The 25761-nt window shown below is 41.2% G+C and overlaps 1 protein-coding gene across 3 annotated transcripts in view; it reads left to right on the top strand.

The window, feature by feature from the left end:
• The window catches only part of EPG5 (ectopic P-granules 5 autophagy tethering factor), a 55070-nt gene extending 31367 nt beyond the window's left edge, over positions 1–23703 (top strand). For 2 of the 3 annotated variants that reach the window (XM_082301601.1, XM_082301600.1), the window contains exons 24-44: positions 984–1107; positions 1990–2131; positions 3214–3385; positions 4567–4729; positions 5318–5460; positions 6706–6862; positions 7846–8040; positions 8998–9211; positions 9986–10146; positions 10263–10470; positions 11211–11286; positions 12112–12215; positions 12411–12586; positions 13081–13266; positions 14772–14981; positions 15120–15264; positions 16279–16521; positions 17529–17748; positions 19257–19472; positions 20605–20719; positions 21746–23703. In XM_082301601.1, coding sequence (XP_082157727.1) covers positions 984–1107; positions 1990–2131; positions 3214–3385; positions 4567–4729; positions 5318–5460; positions 6706–6862; positions 7846–8040; positions 8998–9211; positions 9986–10146; positions 10263–10470; positions 11211–11286; positions 12112–12215; positions 12411–12586; positions 13081–13266; positions 14772–14981; positions 15120–15264; positions 16279–16521; positions 17529–17748; positions 19257–19472; positions 20605–20719; positions 21746–21928 — 3553 coding nt within the window. In that variant the 3' untranslated portion in view covers positions 21929–23703. The remainder of the gene's footprint in view (positions 1–983; positions 1108–1989; positions 2132–3213; positions 3386–4566; positions 4730–5317; positions 5461–6705; positions 6863–7845; positions 8041–8997; positions 9212–9985; positions 10147–10262; positions 10471–11210; positions 11287–12111; positions 12216–12410; positions 12587–13080; positions 13267–14771; positions 14982–15119; positions 15265–16278; positions 16522–17528; positions 17749–19256; positions 19473–20604; positions 20720–21745) is intronic. The other variant, XM_082301602.1, reaches the window with a different exon arrangement.
• The last annotated feature ends 2058 nt before the right edge of the window (positions 23704–25761 follow it).

Here is a 25761-nt window from a genome sequence, read left to right as displayed (position 1 = left end):
CCTGGATGTGTGGAATCTGAGCTCCTGCTCAGTGCTCCCCTCAGCAATCAGTAGGTACTGTACAAACAAACAAAGGGGATCATAAATCCCACCTGGTTTTCTGTGAAAAATAATCCAGAGATGCTCACTGGGTGAACTTGATTAATATTTTCAGTCTTTCATTTAAAAAATGTTTCCCACTCCAACAGAGAACCAGACTGCTCTACACCCAAATAAATCTTATGCTCAGGAAGTTTAATGACCTGTCTAGTTTCCTAGACAGGAGCGAAATTATTGGTAGGGTTTATAGGGGCTGATTCTTGGAACTGGTGTACTTCCATTTTTTCACCAGTGACACTGATGAAGGAAGCAGGAGTTTGCTAGCGATATTTAATACCACAGTGTGAAGATTTAATGGCATTCTACTCCTTCCTTGTCAGGAAGGCTTGGATGGTGTGATAGTGAAAATGGTACCCGTGGGTGGAATGATGTCAGCTGAAGAAAAAGGTGTATTTATGTTACAATTTTAACAGAGGAGGAAATGAGAATGAACTAGCCATGACTGAGACTCTGAAAAGAAATTAAAAGATGTGGCTTAACTCAGGCATGACTTTTTGGAGTGGGCACTGCAGAGAGGTTGTGGGGTGAGAAGCCAATCTTGCTCACATGTAATCTGTTTATCCCTTTGGTCTTTTGAGCGGGGTTGTGGTGATACTTCTTGACAGACAGTCAGTCCTGGGTCTTATGCTAGGTTGCATAAATGTTTTCTTTTTCAGAATTTGTCCTATTACCTTTGTTGTTGCTGTTCATACTTCTCTAAGAAGCTTCTTTCCACCGCTGGTGTTTAACTTGACAGTAAACGAGTGAAAAAGCACCTGAAGTACCTGTTTTTAACCATGTCACCTTGTAGCATTATTTGTTGCCTTAATTCTAGACCTTAGAACAATCAAACTCACATGAATTTTATTTTTTTTCCTTTTTTTCCCCTTTTTTTTTTCCCTCAGGCTTTGTAATGTTTTAATTTTGTGGTTGGAAGAAGAGAGTTTCCAGAAAGGAGATACATACATTCCCTCTTTACCAAAGCAGTATGATACACACAGACTTGCTAAAGTCATGCAGAATCAACAGGTGAGTTGCTAATAACACTGACAATCTGAAATCTGCTTGCTAAAATGAGTCCTTGAAGTCAGTGGGTGACTTGTGTCACTGGTCTTTAATACACATACAGCATGTATGATACCTTCATGGCTCTAACCTTTTTCCTAAAACCCTGTGCCATCCCAAACTGCCTTCCTTTATGTTTGAAAGAGGACTCAGATGTAAATTTCTTGCATATCTGTCATTTCTTGCAGCACAGTACTTTTTCTGTACTGCTCTGTAATTAGTATTAGAGGGTAATTTAATTTTTAACTTTAAATAACAAATGACTGGAAGCCAAAACCTGCTTGTGTTGGTAGTCTGTAAAATGTCAAAGGTTCAAATATAAGTTAGTGAGTGTGTATTATTCTGTTCTTGAAGACTAAAGACTTAGTATAAGCAAAACCGTGCAAGAGGGGAGATTTTGGAAGGGCATTTCCTTATGCTTGCTTTGTTTTCTCTCCTACAGTGTATGTGACTGCTGGAAATACAGCCTGCTTTAGCCTGGCTGCAGTTAATCATGCCATGATCTTTTAAACTATCTTGGTCTCTTGTATTCCCTTTTTAGGAACAGATTTTTAGTAATCTCTCTTTCCCTTTGCCTCTTATTTGTCAGAAATTATACCATGTGTTAGATTTCATCTCTAAGTGTCACAAGTGCTTTTCAGTCGATATCTATATATGTAATAAAAAGTGTTCAGTTTTTCTTTTAATTTTAGATTTTTTTTGCCCTTAATAATAAATTTCGTGTGACTTAAAACTTCAGGGTATATTTTTATTTATTTGCTTTAGTTCCCCAGGTCCTAGGATGGGTGGACAGCACATGATACATGACCAAAATGGGGATGATAATTTAATTATTTTGTGCTTCAGGATCTGTGGATGGAGTATGTCAATGTGGAACTCATACACCATGAGTTTCAGGAAGCTCTGAACCTTTGGCTGCAGGTTCAGCTTGAGTCCCATACAACCTGTGCTTCTGCAGGGCAAACAGATTTCACCAATCCTTTGTCAGGTAAGAGATGAAAATACTGTTATGGAAACTGTGCCTTAAAGACTTACTGGGATGTCAAAGCCTTGGTTCCTTTAGGAGCTTGATGATGCCTGTCAATAAAGTTATTAATATGGTTTGTTTTCTATGGGTACAGTATTTTCCTTGAAGTTGTTACAGTTTTCTCACTAAGATTCTCATGTGAGAGGCTAACATTGATGCTTTTTGGCTTCAAGTTTGCCATGTCACAGAGCAGAGCTAGGGCTTCATGGGCAAGCTCCCCAAAAATTCCTCCGCACAGAGCATGCTCCAGACATTTTCCCAAAGTTCAGACAGCGACAGGTACAAGCAAAGGTAAAACCAGCTGTACCTGAAAACATATTTTCTCTGTTTTGGTTTTTTTTTAAATTTTGTTTTGTTTGTTTGTTTTCTGTTTAGTGTTGTTTTTCCCAGTGTGTTTCCCTGGAATTTTGGTGTGGTAAAAGTGCTGTTCTAGCACAGAAGGGGTGATAGTCGTGACTGGTATATTAAGGATGTGGTGAGATTGGATTTGGGGCTGATCCAAAGAAGGGGAAGGAGTGAGGGAATAGAAGGGAACTGGAATAGTTCCACAGGTGAAGTGGCACTGTTTGGACAAAGAAACTGAATGCAAATCAGCAGGAGGAGAGGGCAGACCCGGAGAGAGGCTGTTCTTTGAGGAGGAATTGGCACTGACAAGACTAAAGATGAGGATGAGTTGTAGGGAAAGGAACATGAATTTTGCTTAGAATTTTGTTTGGGAGCCTCTGTCAGATGAGTAAAATAAATGGGGTGACAGGAAAACCGGAAGATAGGAGTGTTTGGGGAAAACAAGGAAACCATTGGGTCTTTTGATCCTAATCTTTGTGTGATGGAAGAGCTGGTCATGAAAATTAGCTGTGTGAAATAAACTTTGACAAAAATAGGAAGATTAGTCAAGTGATTTTTTTTTTCTTTTTAAAAGGGGGAATCCTGAGAAATATTTGTCAACAGTTAAAAATGCTTCATGCAAATAAATGTTTTTGTTCAGCTTCTCCTGAAGTTTTTTTATTGACCAAACTTGTTTCTCCTTTTTTTTTTTTTGGTAGCCAAAGTGAGGATCATGAATAATTTGAAGAAGTTTGATACTCCCAAGCCCCCTCTGCCACTGCAGACGATGAAGGCTCCTGTTCCAGTGATTTCCTCTGCCAGTCTCGTGAGTCAGAAAGATGCAATCCAGCTCATGCGCACGGACCTGAACATCTTGCAGCAACACGCCAGGTGAGTCATGTCTGTGTTCCTTGTGCCTCAGCAGTGTGTCCAGCAGTGCCTTAAAATGATCATGGGAGTCTCTGAATGGTTTGGGTTGGGAGGCACCTTAAAGCTCGCCCCATTCCACCCCGTGCTGTGAGCAGGGACACCTTCCACTATCCCAGGGTGCTCCAAGCCCCAATGTCCAACACTTCCAGGGATCCAGGGGCAGCCACAGCTGCTCTGGGCAACCTGTGCCAGGGCCTCAGCACCCTCAGAGGGAACAATTTCTTCCTGAAGATGCCCTTCACAGCAGCCTCATTTGTGGTGTTGGCACAAGACTGTCAGTACTTGATTTCTGCTTCTTGTCCCATTTGTTCTATCTTTCTTCTGGTCTATCATGTTATTATTCTACTTCTTCAACTGAGATAAGAGTGCACAAGTCTTATCTAATGACCGAGATTACCTCAGACAGGATCTAACTTCTTTTCTCATTTGGGATATTTCCTGAAATAAAGCCTCCTTTTAGGCTAGATTTGTTGACAACGAGTTATTTAACCCTTTGGCACTGATGTAGTAGTTGCAATATGAAGCACCCAGGAGAGAAATCTGATTTCTGGTTCTGCTAGTTTTGTGAATGAAAGAGACTTTCTGTTTTTAATATTCCTACTCAGATATCCAGCTGAATTGTTTTCAATCACAACTGGTCAATCTGTAGTCATTCTTACTCACTGTAGTCATTTAATAACAATATTATGAACCAGAACAAAAACTACTAAGCCCACGAGAGGCTGTGTCTAAACAGTTCCAGCATTAATTTTAGGTGGGTTCTCTTTTTTCTTTCTTTTTTTCCCCCTTCTGACTGAATCATCACACTCCAGCTTTTTTTTTTTTGTCTGGTGGAAAATTATGTTTCCTACAGAGATTGTTCTGTTTAGTGTCCTTCCAGGTTGTCATCTAAAGTAATTCAAAAGAACTCACACATACTTGAGTATTTTTGTTCTTATGAACCTGTTTTTTTTATTACTTTGAAGTGCTATTACTTTGAAGTTTTAGCTCAATTTCATTTAGTAACCTTTTATGTTTTCCAGGAAGGTGTCATGAGTCTTTGTACAGCACATCAAATTGAAGTCTCCTCTGTTGCTTATAAAATCTTAGCGTTGCCGTTTCCGGGAAAGATTGTGGTAATTTTATTAATAAATGCCTTTCAGAACTGCAGCTCTCTGGGAGTCTCAGCATGTTGCTCTGAACAGTGAGATACTGGACACGGTGCCTAAGCTGTATGTCAACAGGGAGGAGCAGGTCACCCTCCACCTGGAGTGCAGGGGAACTTCAAATAAAGGCTGCCAGGGAGCAGCTCAGCTCACCATCCAGGTTAGAGGCACGGCATCACCTCTGTTTTGGGGCTGTTGGACATAGAGGATGAATGTGAAATGGCTGAATTACTGTAAAAATGGTAGTGTGTGACCAAATAAATCCACAGACATCTTAGTGATCTGAAACACCTCATGTGTAATGCTCAGAAGGAGAAGCAGATCAAGAGCTGAAGAATAAGTTGTTGCATGATTTTTTTTGCTCATGGCATCCATTCTAAACTGCTTCCCAGTGTATGGATATGGGAATTTGCCTGCTGATAGGAATAGAAGCATGAAAATGTTTAAAGATGTTGCTTAGTAAATGAATTTTTTGATCCCCTCTAAGTTTTAGTCCCTGTGGATTAAAAGCCTTAGATAAAAGACATGAATTATATTAGTGCATATGATAATTAATTAGGAACATGTCCAAAGATGTGTGCTTGGGCACAATGTACTGAATCTGATCAAAGCTCTCAGGGGGAAAACCATCCAAATTCAGAGTTCTCTGACTGGACTGTGCTTTGTTTTTACGAATAGCTGCAACATGGAAGAGTTTTAGCAAAACCGTGTTAATTCTGAAATGAGTATGTGTCCTTTTGTCATTTAGTTTGAAGGGAAGCACAAAAATGAAGCAGTGAGCCAGCAGCTTCATGCTTTGCGCAAAGAAGTGAGACAACTGCAGGCAGAAGCCATGAAGCCACCTTCTCTGGGTGTTGTGGAAGCAGCTGTTCACGTGGAGAATTTCATAACGTAGGTTGTTCAGACACTGCTCTGGGCAGGGGTGTTTGTATTTCCATTTGGTATGTTAGAGTTAAAATGTGGAATCTGTTCATGTGTTTTCCCTCATGCTTGTCAGCTTGGGCCAACAATCCTGAGACCTCTAAAGGAGTATTTCTTATTATCAGAGGGTCACTGAGGCTCAACAGGGCACACACTATTGTGTTGTACTTCTGTTTATTGTTTTATACTTCTTTTTATTGTTCTGTGCCTTATAACAGCCTTCCTAATCCTGTAAAAGCACACTGAGTCATGACATGGATGCTGTGCTAAACTTCAGGAAGTGGCAAACTTGTACCACAGCTGTCTCAGCTATAGGCTAAATTACATGATTCCAGTATGACTCTCTATGGGTTTTTCTGTGTTATAGTGCAGAGCATAATTCTTTAATAGAGTGCTATAATTTGAAGTAGTTTTTCAATTTGTGAAACAAAATGTTGCAGTGGAAGCAGGCTAGATAATACCACTCTTTTAGGGAGTGTGAATAAAATGGGGTCATCCAAGGCCTTCTTGCTCACTTGAAGATCTTTTACAGTTCTTTCCAGAGGTCCACTTTTGCAACTTCATTCTCAATTTTCCAAATTTCTGCTGGGATTCTCTTAGTGTAGCTGGTTTGCTACAGAGTGTAATGATTGTACAAGTAAAAGGATTTACTTACTACTTCTACTTGTTCATTCTTGATCGTTGATTTGAAAAATTCTGTGGGTGAACTAGTTCTTGGGATTTACATCTGTGAAACTGCATCTTCTTCAGCTCTTTTAATTCAGACTCAGTGGAGACAGGGATTTAATCTCAACAAAACATTTACTCGGCAATACACAAGAAAAGATTGATTCTGTTTTAATTGTTGAGACTGTGAAATAAAATGAGGTAATTTTTCTTGCAATACAAAGGTAGTGGAGATGCCATCAGAATATGATGATTACTTGATTAGAGGGAGAAATAATCCAGTGGAACTCTGCTGTGGAAGTCTTTCAGTGTTCACTTTCTGACTGTGGTTGTAGAGACTTGCTAAGGTTTGGAAGTATCCTTTTCAGGTAGCAAAATTACATGAGCTAAATCTGTGACTGTTCAGCCTGGATCTGAGAAGGAGGGATACTCAGGGGATATCACAAATACCCATCTCAAGGCTATATATTGGCAAGAAACCTTTCTTTATTGTCACAGGTTATTCTCCATGTGTAAATATAATTTGCCTTTTTAACCTAATTTTTTTAGGGCCCTCATAAATATCTACAAGGTGCAGCCTATGCCTGCAATCAAGAAAGTTGGAATTGGCTTGTTTTTTACTCTGGTGGAATATGTTTGTGATGAAACTCAACGCAATCCTCCCACAAGACAGTTCTTCACGTCCTGCATTGAGATTCTGGGCCAAGTGAGTTTACTTCTTGAATATGAAATTATTTTTCTAAGTTTTTAAAATTTGATTTTTGGATGCCTATTCTTATTCAAATTGCTTGCTGACATTGGGAGGTCTAACATGTTCAGAAGCCTGAAAGTTAATTTCTAAGCTTCTATCCCATTTTCTTTTCAACTAATTGTGTAATATGCACAGTCTTCAGGAAAGGCAAGGCTTGCATTTAAGCAAAATAAAAACTTGATCTGAGATGCCTGCCTAATGTTAATAAATTGTCATTGTGCTAGTTAAATGCTGGAGTTTGGCAGGTAACTAGGGTTTGGATACTTTCAGTTCATAGAAGTGTGTTTCAGCATAGACTTTGCTTTTACTTGTCGCTTTCTGGTTGATGTACATCTTGTTAACTTCTGTATTTAGACGTTTTCTTCTACAGCCTTGCAGTGTTCTCTGTGTAGTGAGTTATACCAGAAGTTTGCTGGAAGAGAAGATAAGTGCTTGTTGGTGGTGATAATGTTTGCTGTGTTTGTGCACTGAGAAAAATAATTAGCCTCTGCTTTGGGTCAAGATCCTTATTTTTATCTTAGATGCAGCTTATTTCCATGTGCAGCTGTCCTTGAGCACCTCTAACAGCTGAAGTGATGAGAAGTTCTTCAGAGCTGTAGTTCAGTTAAATTTTTCCTATTATCAAGCAGGGCTGGTCAGATCAGGATTCATTTTCTTGTACTATTCCATCAGAAAAAAATGGTATTTCCAGGCAACATATGTGATCATAAATGCTGTTTTAAAATGTGCTAGGGAGATGTGTTTATTTTGTGTTATATCTTGTGGACCAACAGCATTTAGCTGATGTTAATCTCATACAGTGTGTTGTTTTTGAGAAAAGCTTCCCTTTTTATAAAAGGACCAAAACTGTGACTGTCGAAACAACTAGCTTAAGAGATGTATTTCCCAGTTGGCTCATATTTGGCTGTTATATTTTCCACCATTCCCACTTTTCTCAGGTGTTCATCAGTGGGACCAAATCAGAGTGCAAGCGTTTGCTCCAGACAATCCTGCAGAATCGAAGGCTTTGTACTCTCCTTTCTCCTTACTTCACTCCTGTTGCCTCTCCCAGTGAATTTGTGACTTTATATGAAAAAGTTGTGGCCTTTCTGAGTGAGGATAACAGTGATGTTGTCTTCATGCTGCTGACAAAGGTAAAGTGTGGTCTGTGGGTGTTCTTCCCCTGAAGACCTTGTCTTTGGGCTAAAGAGGAAAGAGGTGCAAATCTGGTATTTTAAAATAGCATTGACCGGTTCTGTAGAGCTGTGTTGGTCATACTGAATAGTAATTTAAGCTCAAGAGGTGCTGGAGTCAAAAGAGAGTAGCTTAAATAGCCTTTTCTAGCACACATAGTATCAGTATGTGCTTCCCAGGGCTTAGTGCTGAAATTAAAACCATCTCTTGATGTCTTCTTCTGCCTGATTATCTCTGCAGCGACATTCATCACAGTAGCCAGTGAATGCCAGGTATCTTATAACAAAATTTGGAACAGTGTCTGCATTTGCCAGCTCTGTTTGGCACCCACGTCCTTCCTGCCTGTCTTAAAACTGAATTAGGTAATAGCAAGTGATTTACACATATCGTGTTACTCATGATACTGCCAGTGGAGAAATTAGTGTAACACTTGGCCTTTGATACTGCTCTGATTCTCCTCTTTAGTTACAGGGTGACAGCTGGAAGCAGCAGAGAGTCTGTCCTGGGCAGGACTCTGAGCTGTCCATGGTGACAGTGGCCAGCATTGTCCCTGCTGACCGAGGTCTGAGCAGGTGCTCGAGAGGCTACGAAAGCTTTTCTCCTCCACCTAAAAATTTATAGACTATGGACATCAGGTCCAGTTTAATGCTTGTGTGGAAACTCAGATGCATCTTTATTAATCTGAGCCCCCCTGCCAAGGGCTGTTTAATAAATCTAGGGACTTCTGCGGTATGCTAAATCATAGCCTTTGGAGAGTGAGGTTTGGAGCTAGGGCTAACAAGATGCACATTCATGAGGGTTTTCTTAAACACATAAAAATGTCATGATTTTATTTCCCTGGCGATTTCTCCCTTCTCCCAAAAGTGTTGTGGCTGTCAAATCTTGTGCTTGCAAATGCTCCCTGTGCTCTGTTGTAGTTTGACCTCACGCAGTGGTTGAGCGTGGCCAAGCCGCCTCTCTCGGAGCGCACCCAGCTCCTGGAGTCCATTCACTTGGCCCTCAATGCATGTGGCCTGGAACCTGAAGAAGATATTTTGATGCCATTTAATATCTTCTGCAAGCATTGGACTAACCTTCTCCAGTATCAGTTCCCTGACCACTACAGTGATTTCTTAAGGTTGTTTGTGCAAAGTAAGTATCTGAGGTGATGCATTTTAAGCTCCTTGTGCAGAACTCTTCTGGCTTAAAAAAGTGAACTCTGTGCAGTAGAGTTAAACAGCAACAAATGCAGTACAACTTAGACTTCCTTAGGTTTCTGTGGGCACTTTCATGTGCCTTGCTATGTGATGTGTTTTTATTAGGCATATTGTAGCTCTTCTGTGGCTCAGGGCACACACATCCATGACAACAGATTTTTCAGCCCATGTAGCAGGAGAAGGATGGAGGAGTGGTCTCCTGTTAATGGAAGCACCTATTAATTATGGTTATGCCCCAGTCTGTAATGCAGAAACCAAAACCAAAGGGTTTTTGATCACCCTTCAATATCAGGTGGAGAACTGGAAATATGAAGACCTGGAACTGACACTGAAATCTGCTGAAAATGTCCTGGTTGACATTTGATGCCACCCATAATCTGATGTGTCCCTCAAATGAGAGCAAAAGTACTTCTCTTTGTCATACCATACCTGCTGAGGTACCAGCTGTCTCTAGATGTGTGTTTGCGGCCAGGGTTGTACAAAGTGCCTGGGAAGATCTCTAAGAAGGGAAACATGTAGATGCCAAAAGGAAATGTTAACTTGATTACATTTGCAAATTAGAGATAATCTCTCACTCTTAAACTTGGGGCTTTCAAACTCCCGTGTTACCTAATTTTTCGTGTAGCAGAGAGCTCTAATTTCAACCTTTTTTGAGAGAAGGGGATTAACTTTGTGGTTTTCACACGTGCATTCCCTTCTTTCTCCTAAGGCTCATCAGAGCAGCTTCTAAGCCCTGACTGCTGGAAGGCATCCCTTAGAGCTTTGGGGTGTGATTCACTGGCGATTGAGCAGGGCAGTGTCAAGAGAAGTGATTCTGCTGAAGCTCCTGTGGTGAGGGAGGCTGCAAAAACTCTCCTCTCTACAGAACAGGTGGGTGCCTCTTGGGTTGATTGATATTTTTCAGGTGAAACAGCTTCCCTCCAGTGACAGATAGCACTGCTGTGCAGCCTTTCTGCAGCTGATTAATAGCTTCCTTCTTTTTACAGGTCAGAGAGACAATAGAATGGCTTTCTACATCCTTCTGCAAACTCCGACTGGCCTCGGTGGACTTCAGGACTTTCGGCCTGTTTTCAAAATGGACTCCTTATGTGGCTGAAGTGAACAAATTCCTGGAGTATCTCATTAAACGACTTATTGACACTGAAGTTGACAATTTAGCCCAAGAACCTATTGGGAGTAGCAGAATTTTAGCAGGTAATGTGTCTTAAAAGCAAATTACTTAAGAACAGACACCTAATTTCTCTAATTCCGCCTGTTAAGGGCCATTTAAATAAACAGTAAAATTTTTTACTTTGCATTTGTATTAAAATACAGATGGGAAATGTTGATGCTACTTCGTGGCCATCTAGGACTTTATGCTTTATAATCTGAGAAGGAAGCTCTTTTATATTTGAGCTTGCTTCAAAATTATTTTATGAGGCGATTGCACTTTCTTCAAGAAAAATAGTTTTTTGCACTGAGCAGAGGTTTGGAAGGAGACACTACTGAATTTCATCATGCATGATTTAGATCTGGAGAAAGTTGTCTTTTACTTTAATTTTTAATTAATTTTAATTTAAATTTTAATTAAAACATTTTAGTATGTGGAGGTTTAAAGTGTGGATCATCATTACCCCCACAATCTCTGGTGTATTATTAAAATTATACTAATAAAACATCTTAACAATGCAAAATGCTTGTGATGGTTGTTCATACAGCCATATTGTTAGCAGTTATTATCAAGCATATTGTATTTTAAATTCTTATTTGACTAGAAAGGACTGATTGAATGGTTGGATTCAATGATCTTAGAGGTCTTTTCCAGTCTTAATTATTCTACAATTCTGTGAATGTTAGAGTGAGAAAAGGATATTATATGCAAATTTAGAAAAGTATAATATGTTCACTGTTGTTGATTTGAAAGAAAAAAGCAACTTTGTTTTGTTTCCTTTTAGCATTGCAGTCCTTGTATTCAGTCATTGCTGGACTCTTTAAACCATGGATACTGGTCTTGGATAAAGAAGATGCAAGGTATGTATTGCATTTTAAAATTAAATTAATTTTTGCTAAAGTAGGGACTTTAGTCCTGTAAGAACGACTTTCATTATTACCTGGTTTTTAATAATTTGTGACTGTCTTGCCTTCCATTTAAATAGGTCTCACTTTGTCATTTCCTCAATAATTACAGAACTAATTAATGACCTACATCAAATTTTCCAAGGTTTGGATAGAATAATTATTTTAGATATGACAAAGATCTTGTAATAATAACGTGAGCAGAGCTTGATTATGTGAAGGATTTCACTCAGTTTTAAAAACACTGAAACTTGAATTTCAGATTCCCTTTTTTTAGCTTCCATAATATCTATAATACCTGTTTAAAAGAAAACAAAAAAGCCAAACAAATATAACCCCAAATGCCAGTGGTATGTAAAGAAACTTCAGGCTAAATCAGTGCTGTGATGATCTATTGCCTTGTGTACCTCTGCCTTCATGTGGAAAGTTAGTTATGCTAGTATACATTCAAATTGTGCTTTCTTTCAAAATTAAAAGCTTTTGGAGTTGTGAATGCACCGTCAGCACTGAAGTTAGAAGGTTGTCTGCAGTTGGTGAATAATATCGCTGAGAAACTCTGTTGTTTTAATTCCATTATGAAATACCAAACAAGTAATTTCTGGTTACTCTTCAGTGGGATAGTAAACTATGTGGCTCTTCTAAGGAAGAAGAGGAGAGTCCCAAAGAGCTGAAAGTGGGAGAACTGCTGATACTTGTACTTCACTGCTTTAGAATATTTAAATTGCAAATGTTTATGATCAGGTAACTGAACACTGAAATTTGTGTTGTGCCTGTTTTCAGTAGCCAGCCCTGCTACCCTTGGCTGGAGAGTGACACTCCTGTAGCCTCCACCGTGGTCGGTTTGTTTGCAGATTGCATCAAGCTTTTGCATGAGAGCTTTAAAGGTGAGCATGAAATCCTAAGCCTCCTCACTTCTGATTTGGAGAAAAAAACCACAGAAATTTAGTGTGCATTTTTTTCTTTGAGTGTATTTTAGTGTAACTCACAAGTTTTCATCTTCAGAAATAGACTTTCTTCTGAAAGCAAGTTTTATCTGAATTTTTTTCTGTTGTTAATTCAGCAGTTTTCTTTGATTCTAGAAAAGCTGTTGCCAAGCCACCATGGGGCTCTCTGGTTACACCTAATGCATTACTGTGAATGTTGCACAGCCCCCAAAATGCCAGAGTTTATTCTCTATGCTTTCCACACTGAGTTCAGAAGGCTTCCATGGAAGGAAATGCATCCCGACCAGATGCTTATGGAAGAGTTCTTCAAAGTGAGTTCATGGGAACTGTTGAATTAAGTTCGTAGTCAGTGCTGCCCTCGAAAAGAGCTGGAGAGCAAGAGACAGTTCTTTTAGCAAGTAGGCTTTTAAAGTTTGTTTGTAGCATTCACAGCTGCTCAGTTTGTGATGGATTTTTGTAAAGGAGTGCTTTTGAGTCCTAGACAAAGTTGTGGGGAGCTGTACAGCTCCCTTTTCGTTGATGTGCTTGAATGTCTCATTTATTGCTTATGTATATAATGTTTTTAGTTAGATTTAATATATTTTGCTAGTGCCATGTTGTTCTCACTTCCAAGTCATCTGAGACAAGGTAAAGCTGCAAGAGGGGGAATGAAATGATGGAGAAAAGACATTTGTCTACTCTTCTGCTGACCTAAAATGCTGCTGTAGATTTACAGTTGGCTAAGGAACTAAAAAGTATGAAAGTACTTACATCTTACATTGTACTTGCATTGTTTTATGCACCTTTTTCCCTTTCTCCTTTCTAGATCGAAAGAGGCAGCCCCAAGAGTTGTTTCTTGTTCTTGGGTTATGTTTTATGTGAAATAAACTGGGTCAGTGTCCTCTCTGATGCTTGGAATCCCAACCCTCACCCTCAGACTCACAACATGATTGTCTGTTTGCTGTATATGATGGTGCTGTTGGCAAAGGAGGAACAGCTTATAGGCAAAGAGGTAATTTTTGTGAAGGTTCCTACCCATCTCTTAAAAGAAAAATAATCCTTTACTAGAAGGGACATGCAGTGTGACTAAGTCCAGTTCATTGCTTCTGGAGGACTCTGCAGAGGGTCTTGATTGTCTTCAAGAAGTCCCATTTCACATCTGTCAGCTTTCTTCCACTTGCAGCATCTTCTGTTCTCCATTTCCTCCGAGGCATTACAAGATGCCCCATCAAGATGTCACCAGCAGCCTTTGACCATCATTGTATTTCAGTTTAGGAAAATTACCAGAGTTCATGTGCTTTGACCTGAACGTGTTTGCTTATCAGAAGCTTCTCAAGCTTCAGAAGATAGCTGTTTGCACATGGTGTGAGTCAGCCTCAGGAATTCCCTCCTTCCCTCCAGCAGTGTGTTAAACTGACACACTGTCAGGAGGTTTTTGCCTCCCAGAGCACTCTTGTGACGCCTTGATCTAAATCTCAAACTTTCTCAGCCCTGTGTTCCAGGGCATGAGCAACTTGAGAAGTACTTGTTGTACCAGTGTCACATTCCTGTAGAAATAGTGTAATTTGTGTTAGTTCTGGATTGTCAGCACAGTTCTAGTATTTGTTCATTCTAAAACCTGTAGAAACATAGAGTAGGATATAGAATATCCTGAGTTGGAAGTAGTCATGAAGTCCAACTCCCAGCCCTGCCCAGACACCCCAGCAATCCCACCCTGGGCATCCCTGGCAGCGCTGTCCAAATGCTCCTGGAGCTCTGGCAGCCTCGGGGCCGTGCCCATTCCCTGGGGAGCCTGGGCAGTGCCCAGCACCCTCTGGGGGAAGAACCTTTCCCTGATACCCATCCTGCACCTCTCCTGACTCAGCTCCATGCCAGCTGGTGTTTCTCTGTGTCCAGGAGGCTCTTTTTTTACTGCAGATATTTAAGAATAGATGAGAGCTGCTTGTAAACAGACAGCTTTCCATCTGCTGACTTGCGCTGCCTGTGTGAGCTGTGTCTCCATCCCTGCTGTGCTGTTTAGGGTGGTGTTTATGAGAAAAAGCACATGTGGAGTCTCCCAAGTTGGTGGATGATTCACTGAATCAAAAATTAGGGACACAATTTCTACTGTGAACTTAGATGAACCTATTTTTAAAAATAATATTTTAATGCCTCTTTTAAACCTGTACTGAAGTGACTTTAACTTGAAGGGTCTCCATATCTTTCTAGCCATCTTTACGTTTTTACATGTCAGATTTTAACATTTTTTTGCACTGACTTTCATGCTTGATTAGAGCTACTGCAACAGTCTGCATACAGTTTTGCAAATGCTAGAGATGAAATACATGTGTTAGCTTACTGCTTGAATAAGGAATTGGTTTCCAGACAGACTCCCAATGGTCATCTATTTCTGTGGCTTTTCTGCTCCATCTCCTTCAAATTCTGAAGCCAAATCTTCCTTCCAGTATTGAGTACTGTGCATATGAATTGAAAACTGCAAAGAAGGTGTAGCTTAAACCGATGTCTTTAAATCTTCAGGAATCTCCACTCATAAATCTTCTTGGACAGACCAGCTCCCTTCCTTGGCAGCTTGTGGGCATTTCATCTTACCAAAGCATCATCAGCTACTGCAACAGTCACTACCCTCCCTCTGTTATCCTTGCTAAGGATGCTGGAGCTGAACTGATCGTGAAGCTCCTGAAAATCTCAGCAGGCTTTGGGGCATCTTCGGATAGTCACATCCACCTTGTGAGTTGAACTAGTTTTGGAGCATCTCCATCTCCATGCTGTTACTGGCTTTTGCAAAATTCTGCTTGTGTGTATTACAGAATAAGGAAAGAGTTCTAGGTGTGATTTTTCTTTTTTTTTTTAAATTTTGTTTGACAGGATGCAACACTGAAGTGCCGAGCATACATTCGCCAGGTGGTTCAGTTCCTCAGCACCTTAGAACAAAGTGGAAAGATAACCCTTGCAGTTTTGGAACAAGAAATGGCCAAGTTGCTAGATGATGTAGTCATCTTTAGTCCCCCAGGTTTGTGTTGAAGAAATGGCAAATCACCTTAAAGCTGTTCAATGCTTTGTTCTGCTGAGTAGATTGATCTGTGAAGATTTAATTATTTGCATTACTGTCATGTGTCCCTTACAGGCAGCAGGGCATGGTGCTTTGGTGATGTATATATAAGTGGTATATTAGCACAAAGCAAAAATATGAATCTTATTCCACAGAGCTGTCAAGAGTGACAGAACCAACTTTAAAAACAGGGGTTGTGTTGTGAATAAAACTGGCTGATACACAGGAGCTTGAGGGATAAATTTCTTTGTCATCTGGTGGTTTAGGGTTTTTTCTAATTTTTATTTTACTTGTCATTCACCTCTTTTTTAAAGGGAGGAATGACACAAATCCATTCTCTTGGTCCTGAGCGATTAGAAGTAATGGCTACAAACTTAAAGTGGGGAAAATTAGGTTAGATGTTAGGAAGAAAGTCTTTACTCTGAGGGTGGTGAGACACTGGCACAGGCTGCCCAGGGGGGTTGTGGATGCCCCAACCCTAGTAGTGCTCCAGGCCACGTTGGGTAAGTCCTTGAACAACCTGGTCTAGTGAAAGTATCCCTGCCCATGGCAGGAAGGTTGGGACTAGATGATGTTTAAGGTCTTTTCCAACCCCTAACATTTTATGATTCTATGAGTGGATTCTCACAAATGGTTCTAAATTGTAAAACTAGTAAAACTTGACAGTATTGACGTAGAAGAGGTATATTGGTGTACCCTAGTGGTATGGTGTGTCCAGACACAGGATTTATCTAGATCTCCTTTTTAGTACCAGTACCATCTTGAGGTTCCTCTGTCAAACTATGAGTTCAGGTGAAAACTGTGTCTCGCTGTAGTCCGCAGAAATGGTTGTGAGGGGCTGTGTCTCTTCTGCCCATGGCCCACAAAGATGTGTAACGAGGAAGACCAGCGTCCACACAAAGTGTCCAGTGGTGAAGCTGAACCTGGGTTCCAGCGTCTCTTCACTGAAATGCTTCTCTGCTTTCTGACTTGCAGACATGGATCTGCAGACGCGCCACCTGGCCCTCAGCAGCCTGTTCACGGAAACGCTGATGATGCTGAACAACTCCAGCATCACCACAGCCGAGTCTCTGCGGGGCAGCCTGCGCAAGTGGATCGACAGCAGAGTGCAGGGGCTGCTGGCCATGCCCCTCCTCACGGCCGCGTGCCACAGCCTGGCCTCCGTGCGCCACATGGCCGAGACCACCGAGGCCTGCATCACTTCCTACTTCAGCAAGGGTAGGAGCCTGTCTCTGTGTCACAGCCTCTGATCAGTCTGGGATGCCACTGTGCACAAATCGTCTGGAATTATGAAGTGCTTGAGGTTGGAAAGGGTGTTAAAGATCGCCTTGTTCTGGCCCCTCTGCCATGGGTAGGGACAAGGGGAAATGGCTTCACGCTGACGCAGGGTAGATGGGATATGAGAGAGAAATTCTTCCCTGTGAGGGTGTTGAGGCCCTGGCACAAGTTTCTCAGAGAACCTGTGGCTTCTCCATCCCTGGAAATGTCCAAGGACAGGTTGGACGGGGCTTGGAGCAACCTGGTCTAATGGAAGATGTCCCTGCCCATGGCTGGGGGTGGTATAAGATGGTCTTTTAGTTCCCTTCCAACCCAAACTATTCTGTGATTCTGTGATTGTGGTTTGGGTTTTACAGCTGCTCTAACTGTGTGTTTCCTTAATATCCATACCTGTCTCTGTGGAAACCGATTTGCTCTGTGTAGTGTTGCTGTTTTTCCAGCTAAAGTGGAGGACCTCATAAAAAAAAAATCACCCCAGGAGAACAAAAGACATTTTTCCCCTTCTCTGTAGGGTGTTCTGTAGGCTAATTTAAGAAAAAAATACTCTGGTTTGGTAAAACTCTGTAAGTGTGGTGTGCGTGGTTTTCTTTTTTGTGTTTTTTTTTTCCTTCTATTTTTCTGTTTACATAATCCTTGTGGAACTACATTTCTGTTTCTTTCACTCTGTGGAAGATTTCAGTACACCTGAGGGAAATACTTCTAATTCCATTGCTAAAATGTTCAAATTTTAGTCCTGGCTGAATGCTGAGAAAATAATCTCACCTTGACCTCAAGGAGGTGCCCTATGATAGTGGAATTTTTCTTTCCTCTCCATCAGTTGCATGACATGCTGATTCCCTGAAAAACACCTAAACCAGCCCAGATTCTCTTAATTAGTAGCCCTGGTTCTTAGGTTTTAACAAGTGCTGCTTTCTCACACGCTTTTTATTCTTCTGCTTTCTTCAAAGATTCCCCTCATCACCAGGAGTTAGGCTGGGGCCCTATACTTGCCTCCCTCCAAGTTCCTGAGCTAACCATGGAAGAATTCCTGCAGGAATGCCTGTCTTTAGGAAGCTACTTGACCCTCTATGTCTACCTGCTGCAATGCCTGAACACTGACCAAACCCTTACCAATGAAATGAAAATCCTGTTGACCATCAGCAAATGGCTGGAGCAAGTGTACCCCAGGTATGAAACTTGAAGCTTCTGAATGTGCCCAAACTTTTAGATTATTATTATTTATATTAAAGTTTATTTAGAGTTGTGTAGCTGGTATAATTAGGTGGCCCTGGTTAATTAAGTTAATTTCAACAGGCTGCTGGATGAAATGGCCTGTCCTTCTCTATCTACTAATACTGAGTCTACCCATATGCAGTGCCAACAGAAAATAGTTGTGGTGGTTTAAGAGAAGAAGAAATTTAATTTGCTAGCAAATTAGTGAGTTTCAGTCATTTTTCAGTTAGATGAGCTCGGTTTCAATGACAGCCTGGATTTGTGCTCAGTTAAAATGACCAAAAGCAAACCCTGAATCACTCTGGGTTCCACTTCCCAGCGTGTCCACAAGGTGGGATGTGTTAGGTGCTGAATATTCAGTCTGGCATTCTGAGAGACCTGGTGCTGAAAGCTGCTGGATGGGGCTTGTGCAGAAGCTCTGAACCAAGTCTGGAGCCAGTGGATCTGGTGGGATGCCTAGGGTTGGTGGCCTGTATTGCTGTAAAACTTCTCAGATAACTGGGTTCTGTGGGGAAGGGATGCATAGCCTTGGGGTCAAAATAAAAATACTTAACGTATGTAACAACTGTAGTTAAGAGTTGCTGCTGAAGTTGCCAGGATTTAGCAATCCTGATTATCATTTTTCTGTGTTAGCATTGATAATGTTCATATTTTCTGTAAAAGAACAATTTGGGAAAAGGTATGTTCCCACTGTTTCTTGAAATTCAAAAAACACTTTCACTGTGGTAGGTACTGTAGTAATTTGATTGCCAAGGTGTGAAGGAGACAGCAAAGCCACCATATAAAGCAGATTAAACCTTGCTCTAAACATCAGATCTGAGATTGCCTGGGATAGGAAATGACTGGGAGGAGTAATTTGAGGATAGTCTGATGCAGGAAACTCATGCTGGTGCTTTATGTGGAAAATCTGAGCTTGTTAACTTGAACTGCCAGCTGTTTGGGGAAAGATTAAAAATAGCATAGGGGGAACTTCATTTTGGGCTTTACTCAACAAAAATCTTCAATGTTTCCTAATCTCAAGGATCATATAAAAGTCTAAATTGTTGTGGTAACAACATCCAGTGCTTCCTAAAGTGTTTTATTGGTAAGTAAAAAAAAGAACAAACAAATAAAGATACAGCTTAATTCCTTTTGTGCCAAGTCTTAGGCAAGTTTAAATCCACTTACGACCGCAGTATCATTTATTTCCAGTTGTAAAGCTTAAAAGGAAGCACTGTTCTTTGTCCTCTTACAGGCCCTTAAAACCAGCTAGCTGGTGGATCAAATCCCTAACAGTAGCAGTTACAGTAGTATAATAACTGGTGGGGTAGTATAGTTTATGCTGTCCTCATGTAATAAAATTAGCTGTCACTAATTAACAATCTGAATTCTTCATGGATCTAATGGGGAGAGAAGTAAACTTCTTAACCTATGCGTCAGACTTTTTATTTTCTCTAATTTTTCTCCTTACATCTTCCCTAAAGCTCAGCAAAGGAAGAGGCAAAGCTGTTTCTCTGGTGGCATAAAGCCATGCAGTTATCCTTGGTGCAGCTAGAGCAAGATGACCCTGTTCTGATTGAATCTGTCATCCGAACCCTGCTGTCCATCCAGGGCCGGCAGAGCCAGCTGGCTGAGGAGAGACTCACTTCTGGATTGCTTGGTGCTATTGGGTTAGGAAGGAGGTCTCCTTTGTCACCCAGGTGAGGGCTGAGACTGTGGTGAGTCAATTGGTTTGAGGCATGGTGTTGAAGAAACTGCAGCCTGGGTCAGAATGCCCAGTGCAGTGTCAGAAGGTGATCAGAATCCAGGCTGCCTTCAGACCTGTAAAGTTGTTTGGACCTATCACAGAAAAAGCACAAGAGAGTGTGTTCATCAGGTTAAGAAGCGAATATGAACCTCTGTAAAGGTGGTGAAAAAGGAAAGAAAATGCAGTTCTGATACTGTCCACCTCCAGCAAAGTTTGTAGGCAGATACAAACTTTGTATTTGAACTGTTAGTTAGAGGGAGATACTTCCAGCTGGTCTGTAGAAAACTGCTTCAGCTTTCTACACAGACTTCACAAGATTTTGTTTAAAAGCAGACACATTGCATTTTCTGTCCTAACCTTGAGGTATTGGAAATGTTAAGAGAAGCTCAAAGGAGCATGTGCTTGCTTGTGATTCAGTCTACCTTCTAAAGAGAGACACTAAGTTTGTTAGGTGTCAAAATCAAGTTCACTGTGGAAAGAATGCTGAGAAAAAATCCCGTAATTGTTTGTGGAACACCAATTCAACCCTGCACCTAAACGTAACTTTGTGTTTATAAAGACCTTCTGGGATGCAGTGCTGTTCACATTGCCCTGAATTTTTGGTGTCAGTCAACTCATCCCTTGATTTGGGCCGTAATAATGTTTTATATTCTGTCACCTGAGAAGTATTTCAGATGTGAGATGAGGAGTATTTCAGCTAGGCTTGAAACTGATGCAACTTTTCATGTGAAGGGTATTTTGTTATCTTCTAGTATGTGTTGTGTCCTGTTGTGTGTATACCCAGAGAAGCTGGGATCCCCTTCCAGTCCTGGAAGTGTCCAAGGACAGGTTGGACGGGGCTTGGAGCAGCCTGTTCTTGTGGAAGGTGTTGCTGCCCATGGCAGAGGGGTGGAATGAGATGAGGTTTAAGGTCCCTTCCAACCCCAGCCATTCTGGGATTCTGTGATGCTGAAGTGGCACTGGAATAGATCCTCTCAAGCCTTTACTTCGTTCCTCATGCAATAGATACCTCATGGCTAGATCTTAAAATTTATCTGCTGCTGAGATGTGAAAATCTGGTGTCCCTCTGTGCTCTCCCCGTGCAGGTTTCGGGTGGTTGCCCGCAGTTTGTCCACCTTCCTCCTGGTGCAGATCCCTGCAGAGAGCCAGGTGCGCCTCAAGGCTGGGTCGGAGCCCAGGCTGTCTCAGAAGGCTCAGCAGGTGAGGTGTGCCCTCTCTGCGTGCTTGTTTAGCTTTTGGGGTGAACTTTGTAAGAGTCACTGCAAGCATTTCTTCAAGGTAAATCCTCCTCTCACCTTGTTGTTGAACTTCGGCAGCAGGACTGTGTGTTTGACTCTGTCCTAAAGTGATCCTGGGTAAAACTTACAGTGTTTTGCATTAATATGAAGGCACCATTTTCTAATCTTACACAATTAAAAGGGGCAGATGAACATATCTCTGTAAAATCCGACTTCAGAAAGTTTGGAACATAGCAGGTAGAAGGAATTTAAAACAAACAGGAAAAAACAGTGCTGCTGTGGTTTGCACTGCTTTTCAGTGATAAAGCAGGGCTACATTCACACTGACATTTGTTTATGTGCAGTCAGGGCTTAAAAGTCCTGTGACAAATAAACATTCCTCCTTTAGCATGTGCACTGACCGTGGTGTTCTTTCAGTAAGCTCTTGAGAAGAGGAAGGAGCAGTTGGTTGGAAACCAAAGCAAAGTAGCTCAGTACAACTTGTTTCTCTAAGAAAAGAACAAAACCTGTTCAGAAATATTTTCTACATTTTCCCTTGCTAGACTTGCCAACGTAGACTTCTCTACACAAAATTTTTAACTTGACAGTTAATATCTAACTTTAATACTATTAATGGGAACAAAACAATACTTTTATGAAAGTCAATATATTCAGAACAACCTAAAGTGAAGATCTAAGTGTGTTGCAGCTTGTAGTTTTACATAATTTCTGTGAAACCATGTCTTGAGTTCATGAAGTAAATATTTTACAACATTTGGGTTACAGAATCCTAGGAAGCCTTAATAGGACAGTTTTTGTATTGATCTTGGGGAGAGAACAGCTTGACAAATACAAGTTGACTTGAAACACTGTTATGGGATTGTAGTTTACAGTTGTTTTGTTCTGAGTACTCTGTGGAGGTGAGGATCCTTTAGGGGAATTGTGCAGATGGTGGTGTGTTACGGACCAAGGTACACACAGCTAACAGCATCTTCCCTTCTCCCTGTAGGCACTGAATGCTCTCGAAGCCATGTCATCCAACAAACAATACATGGATTTCCAAGAGCAGCTCTCCCAGGCCTCTCTGTTCATCAAGCACCCCGAGCACTGCCTTCGGGATGGCAATAACCTCCTGTCCCTGCTCGTGAACACGCTGTACCCAGAAGTGCATTATTTGGACAGCATTCGGTAGCGGCGCTGGGCGCGCGGGGCCGGCGGCGGCTCTGGTTTACAAACAGCGTCCTTATTGCACAAATGATTTTTACCTTCAGAGTTCCACTTTAATTAAGTCAGACCTGTGAATAGGAACTGCACACTGTCAAGTTTTCTCCACTTCAAGGTTTTCTTGCTTTCCTTTTGAATTTTAGGCCTGTGGAATTGCTTAATGGTTTGGGTTTCTTGGGGCTTTTTTTGGTGTGTTTTTTTTTTTTTTTTTTTTTTCTGACTGAAAGCACTTGAGTATCTTCTGTGCATGGTGCCCTTTGAAGAGAAGGGTGCCTGGGGATAGGTGTACAAATCACTAGTCAGCACAGCTCATCCTGTAGTGTCTGAAATTTTTGCTTGATGCCTTTTTTTATTTTCCAGTGTGTCATCACTCAGACCAGTTCAAAGTGAATGGAGGACTGTGTGTAAAAGAGGTTTGACTTTCTTAACCAGGATACCTCTGAGTCTTACCTGAGTGTGTGTCCAGTGATTTTTGTGAAATCCCTGTATTTGAAAAGATGGTATTTTAAATCTTGACTTTTTTGCTATCCCACAGAAATCTGTAGTTTAGAGGCATGCCTACAATCTTTGACCACTTCTGTAAATACCAACAAAAATAGGAACTAAAGAACTTTTTTTTTTCCTGTTTTCTAAATATTAGTGTGTCTGCATCTATATTGCTTGATTAAATGCAAGTAACTTCTAGACAAGTTCAAGGGGATTTAAATCCAGAGACATATTTTCTGGATCTCCAGTGTCTGAGAGGGGAACAGTCAGTTATGATCACGTTAAATAGGATTCCTTAATTACTAAAGTCTGGTTGTTTAGGAAATATTTAACAACCACCACTTAAGCTTATTCTCTTCTGCCTAGCTGGGCATGACATGACAGGATTTTAGATGACACTGTGAAGAGGCATTTTTGTTGTATTAAATTTGGTGATCACTTGTTACAATTCTGTTGCCAAAGCATGAACCATGAGCCTGTAAATCTGTTGTTTCATCTGAATGATCACTGCTTTTGTTGCCTTGTCTGATCATAGGATGCACTTTTGTTTAGGAAAAGCAGAAGGAGAATTTTCCCGGTACTTGTTTGATGTCCCTTTAATCACTGATCTGTTTGAGCTGTCCCAAGGTCCTGCAGTCCCACTCCCTACAGCTCTGTGAAGGAACTGATCGCTTTTTCTCTTCCTCCATTAATTGTGCCTTTGTGTTTATGACACGGTTGCACGTTAAAACATGAGTTCTGGTCAATAGGGGATAGAAATGTGCTACCTGCTGTCTGGTCAATGATGCTTTGAACTGTTGCTCTTAAACCATGGTTTGGTGCTAGAGGACAGATCACCTTTTCCTTCTTGGCAGATTCTGCTAATTATGCCAGCTGGGTCATTAGATCACCGTCATTTTAATGTGGTCTTAGAGTTCTTTGCTCTATCTGCGAGCCTATAAATAAATATATATATGTACATCCCCCTATATAGTAACCAGATACCAATGCAGCATGGTTTTTAACAGACTTTTGGAAAATTCATGTCTGGAGGAATACATTCTGCTGCTTTTGCCCCCAAAGACTTAAAACCACTGGGTTTATTAGGCTCAATGTTATTGATCAGTTGCATATAAATGTGAAGAAGTCAGAAATATGTGTTTGACATGCACTTTCAAAATGAGGAATTGTTTCAGCTGTTGAGTTTTTACAAATGTTGTATTTATAACATGCTCTGTCTGCAAAGACCATGCAAAATAAAAAAGGAAAATCAAGCAATTTGCAACAGACACTGTGGTATTTTCAACTTGGTAGAAGGATCCACATCAGGTAACACATAATTGCTGTATCTGTCACCACAGACCAGTCTTCTGGCTTCATGATCAGTGTGGCAGTGGCTGAAGTCTGAACCTGAATTGTAGTTCTCTGTGCAAGTGTGAACTCCAGAGCTTGAGGCCTTATTCTCCAAATGGTGACCAATAAATTGACTTTTTATTCTTTCTAGTTTTACTGGAAAGACTTTGCATTCCCTGCACCTCCCAGATGAGTTCAGTACCCGAAGCCTCCTGGTGTGTGCACTGTCCCTCCAGTTTATACTGGTTTGAATGGGTGTTTGAGTCTCCCATGAGGACCAGGGGGAATGAGTTGGTTTTGGGACACGAGGTCTGATGCTTCTGTCTGGACCCAAACTAGTTGAGTTAAAAGAAGTAATTTTTGAAAGAAAAATTCAGAAAGGCAAGCCTCAATCTCATGCACAGGTATAAGTGGGTTCTCATTACTCTGTCTGTAAATCATAAGGGCTCAGAAATCCAATTCAATTTGTCCAGCTAATATCTCTGAGGTCTCTTTCCTCTGTGACACCTGTGAAACCGAGCTCACAGATCTGTGACTACACTGTCTGCTCTAACTTCCCTTTTCTCTTTGCATCTCTTCTTACTTTTATTAAATCTGGCTTTGTACTGCTGGGATTTTAAGCTGGGATTTAAAAGATCAGGTTCAAGTATATCCTTGCATCTATTTTTTTCTTTTCTCCCCTTATCATCCTGGCCAAGTAATTTAAAATTCTGCTTTGCTTTCCCAGTGCAGATATTACGAAGGGGTGAACTTTAAAATTATGATTCCCAGCCTGGGGTTGAGCTTGCAGGCTTGATGGTATTTCAGTAGCAGTTTGGTGGTTGTTACCAGGGGCAGGATTGTGCAGGGAACAGTTTTGGAGCTGCTGCACTGGGATGGCTGCACAGAGCATCAAATCCAGCAGTAGAAACGTGAAAGTAGGTTCAAGCCACTTGCTCTTAATTCTTTATCCTCCTCCTCAAATAAGCCAACGTGTTGCTCTTTCCAGCCTTATCCTGGGCATCTGTCTGCCTCTGCAGGACTCCAGGTTGACCCACATTGCCCTATACCATAAGCTGGGCCTGTTCACCTCACCTTGGAGGATGTTTACAGTTGGGTTAGAGATTTGTCTGTGCTTGGCCTTTGTGACTTTGTACTAGTGACTTCATCTCAGAAGAGAGAGATTTAAGAGATGAGTAGTCAGGCCTTAAACTTCTCTGTGTAACACAGGGATGGAAATGGTTTAGAAATAATTTCTTTAGCCTTAAAAAATTCCCCCAAAAATTCGGTGTATTGGAACATTTTCACAGCACATTTATCACAAAGCTCTGAGTTTCTGGGCACTCAGAGCTGCAGTAAAGTTAGAACACAGACTAGTTTAGATGGCTTATGTCCTGCCTTCAGCTCTACCAGTTTTTAGAAACCATCTTCCTTTTTTGCTTGGATGCCTCTTTAAAGTTAAGGTTTCCTTTAAACTCTTAAATAAACTCTTCTGGACATTTAAGAATAATAATAATAATTTTAAAAAAGGAAACAAACCCCATCAGAAACTCCAGTAGTGTTTTGCCACAGCTAGTATTTGAAACATGTCAGTAGCCCACTTGGATGTGGTTGGACAAGTGGAGTGGTGAAAACGGCTTTTCGGAGCGATGTTTGAAAAATACCAAAGCAAAAAGCTGTGAGATAATTTTATACCGTCACCTGCTTGCTAAATATCTGATACGGGCTAAAAACACACAGATAGCGAAGCACAGGATGTCAGTTTTAACCTCTTCCAGCTCCATCCCTTTTTTTTTTTCTTGTTCCCCCTTAAAGGCTGCTCTCACTTGTGAGGAGCAGCAGGGCTGGGACTCAGAGCATCATGGAAGGGACCATCGAGATCATCCAGTTCCAACCTCCCCGAGGCTGGTCTGACCTTCTGTGCCTCAGCCAAGGCCAGCTCTGTGTTCCCTGGGGAAGGACACCCGTGGGGGGAGCGGGTGGGGATGGGTCCACGTCCCCTCC

Source organism: Coloeus monedula (assembly GCF_965178545.1).
Source record: "Coloeus monedula genome assembly, chromosome: Z".
Taxonomy (NCBI): domain Eukaryota; kingdom Metazoa; phylum Chordata; class Aves; order Passeriformes; family Corvidae; genus Coloeus; species Coloeus monedula.
Note: the sequence above shows the minus strand (reverse complement) of the source record. Positions and strands in the feature narration are given on the sequence as shown.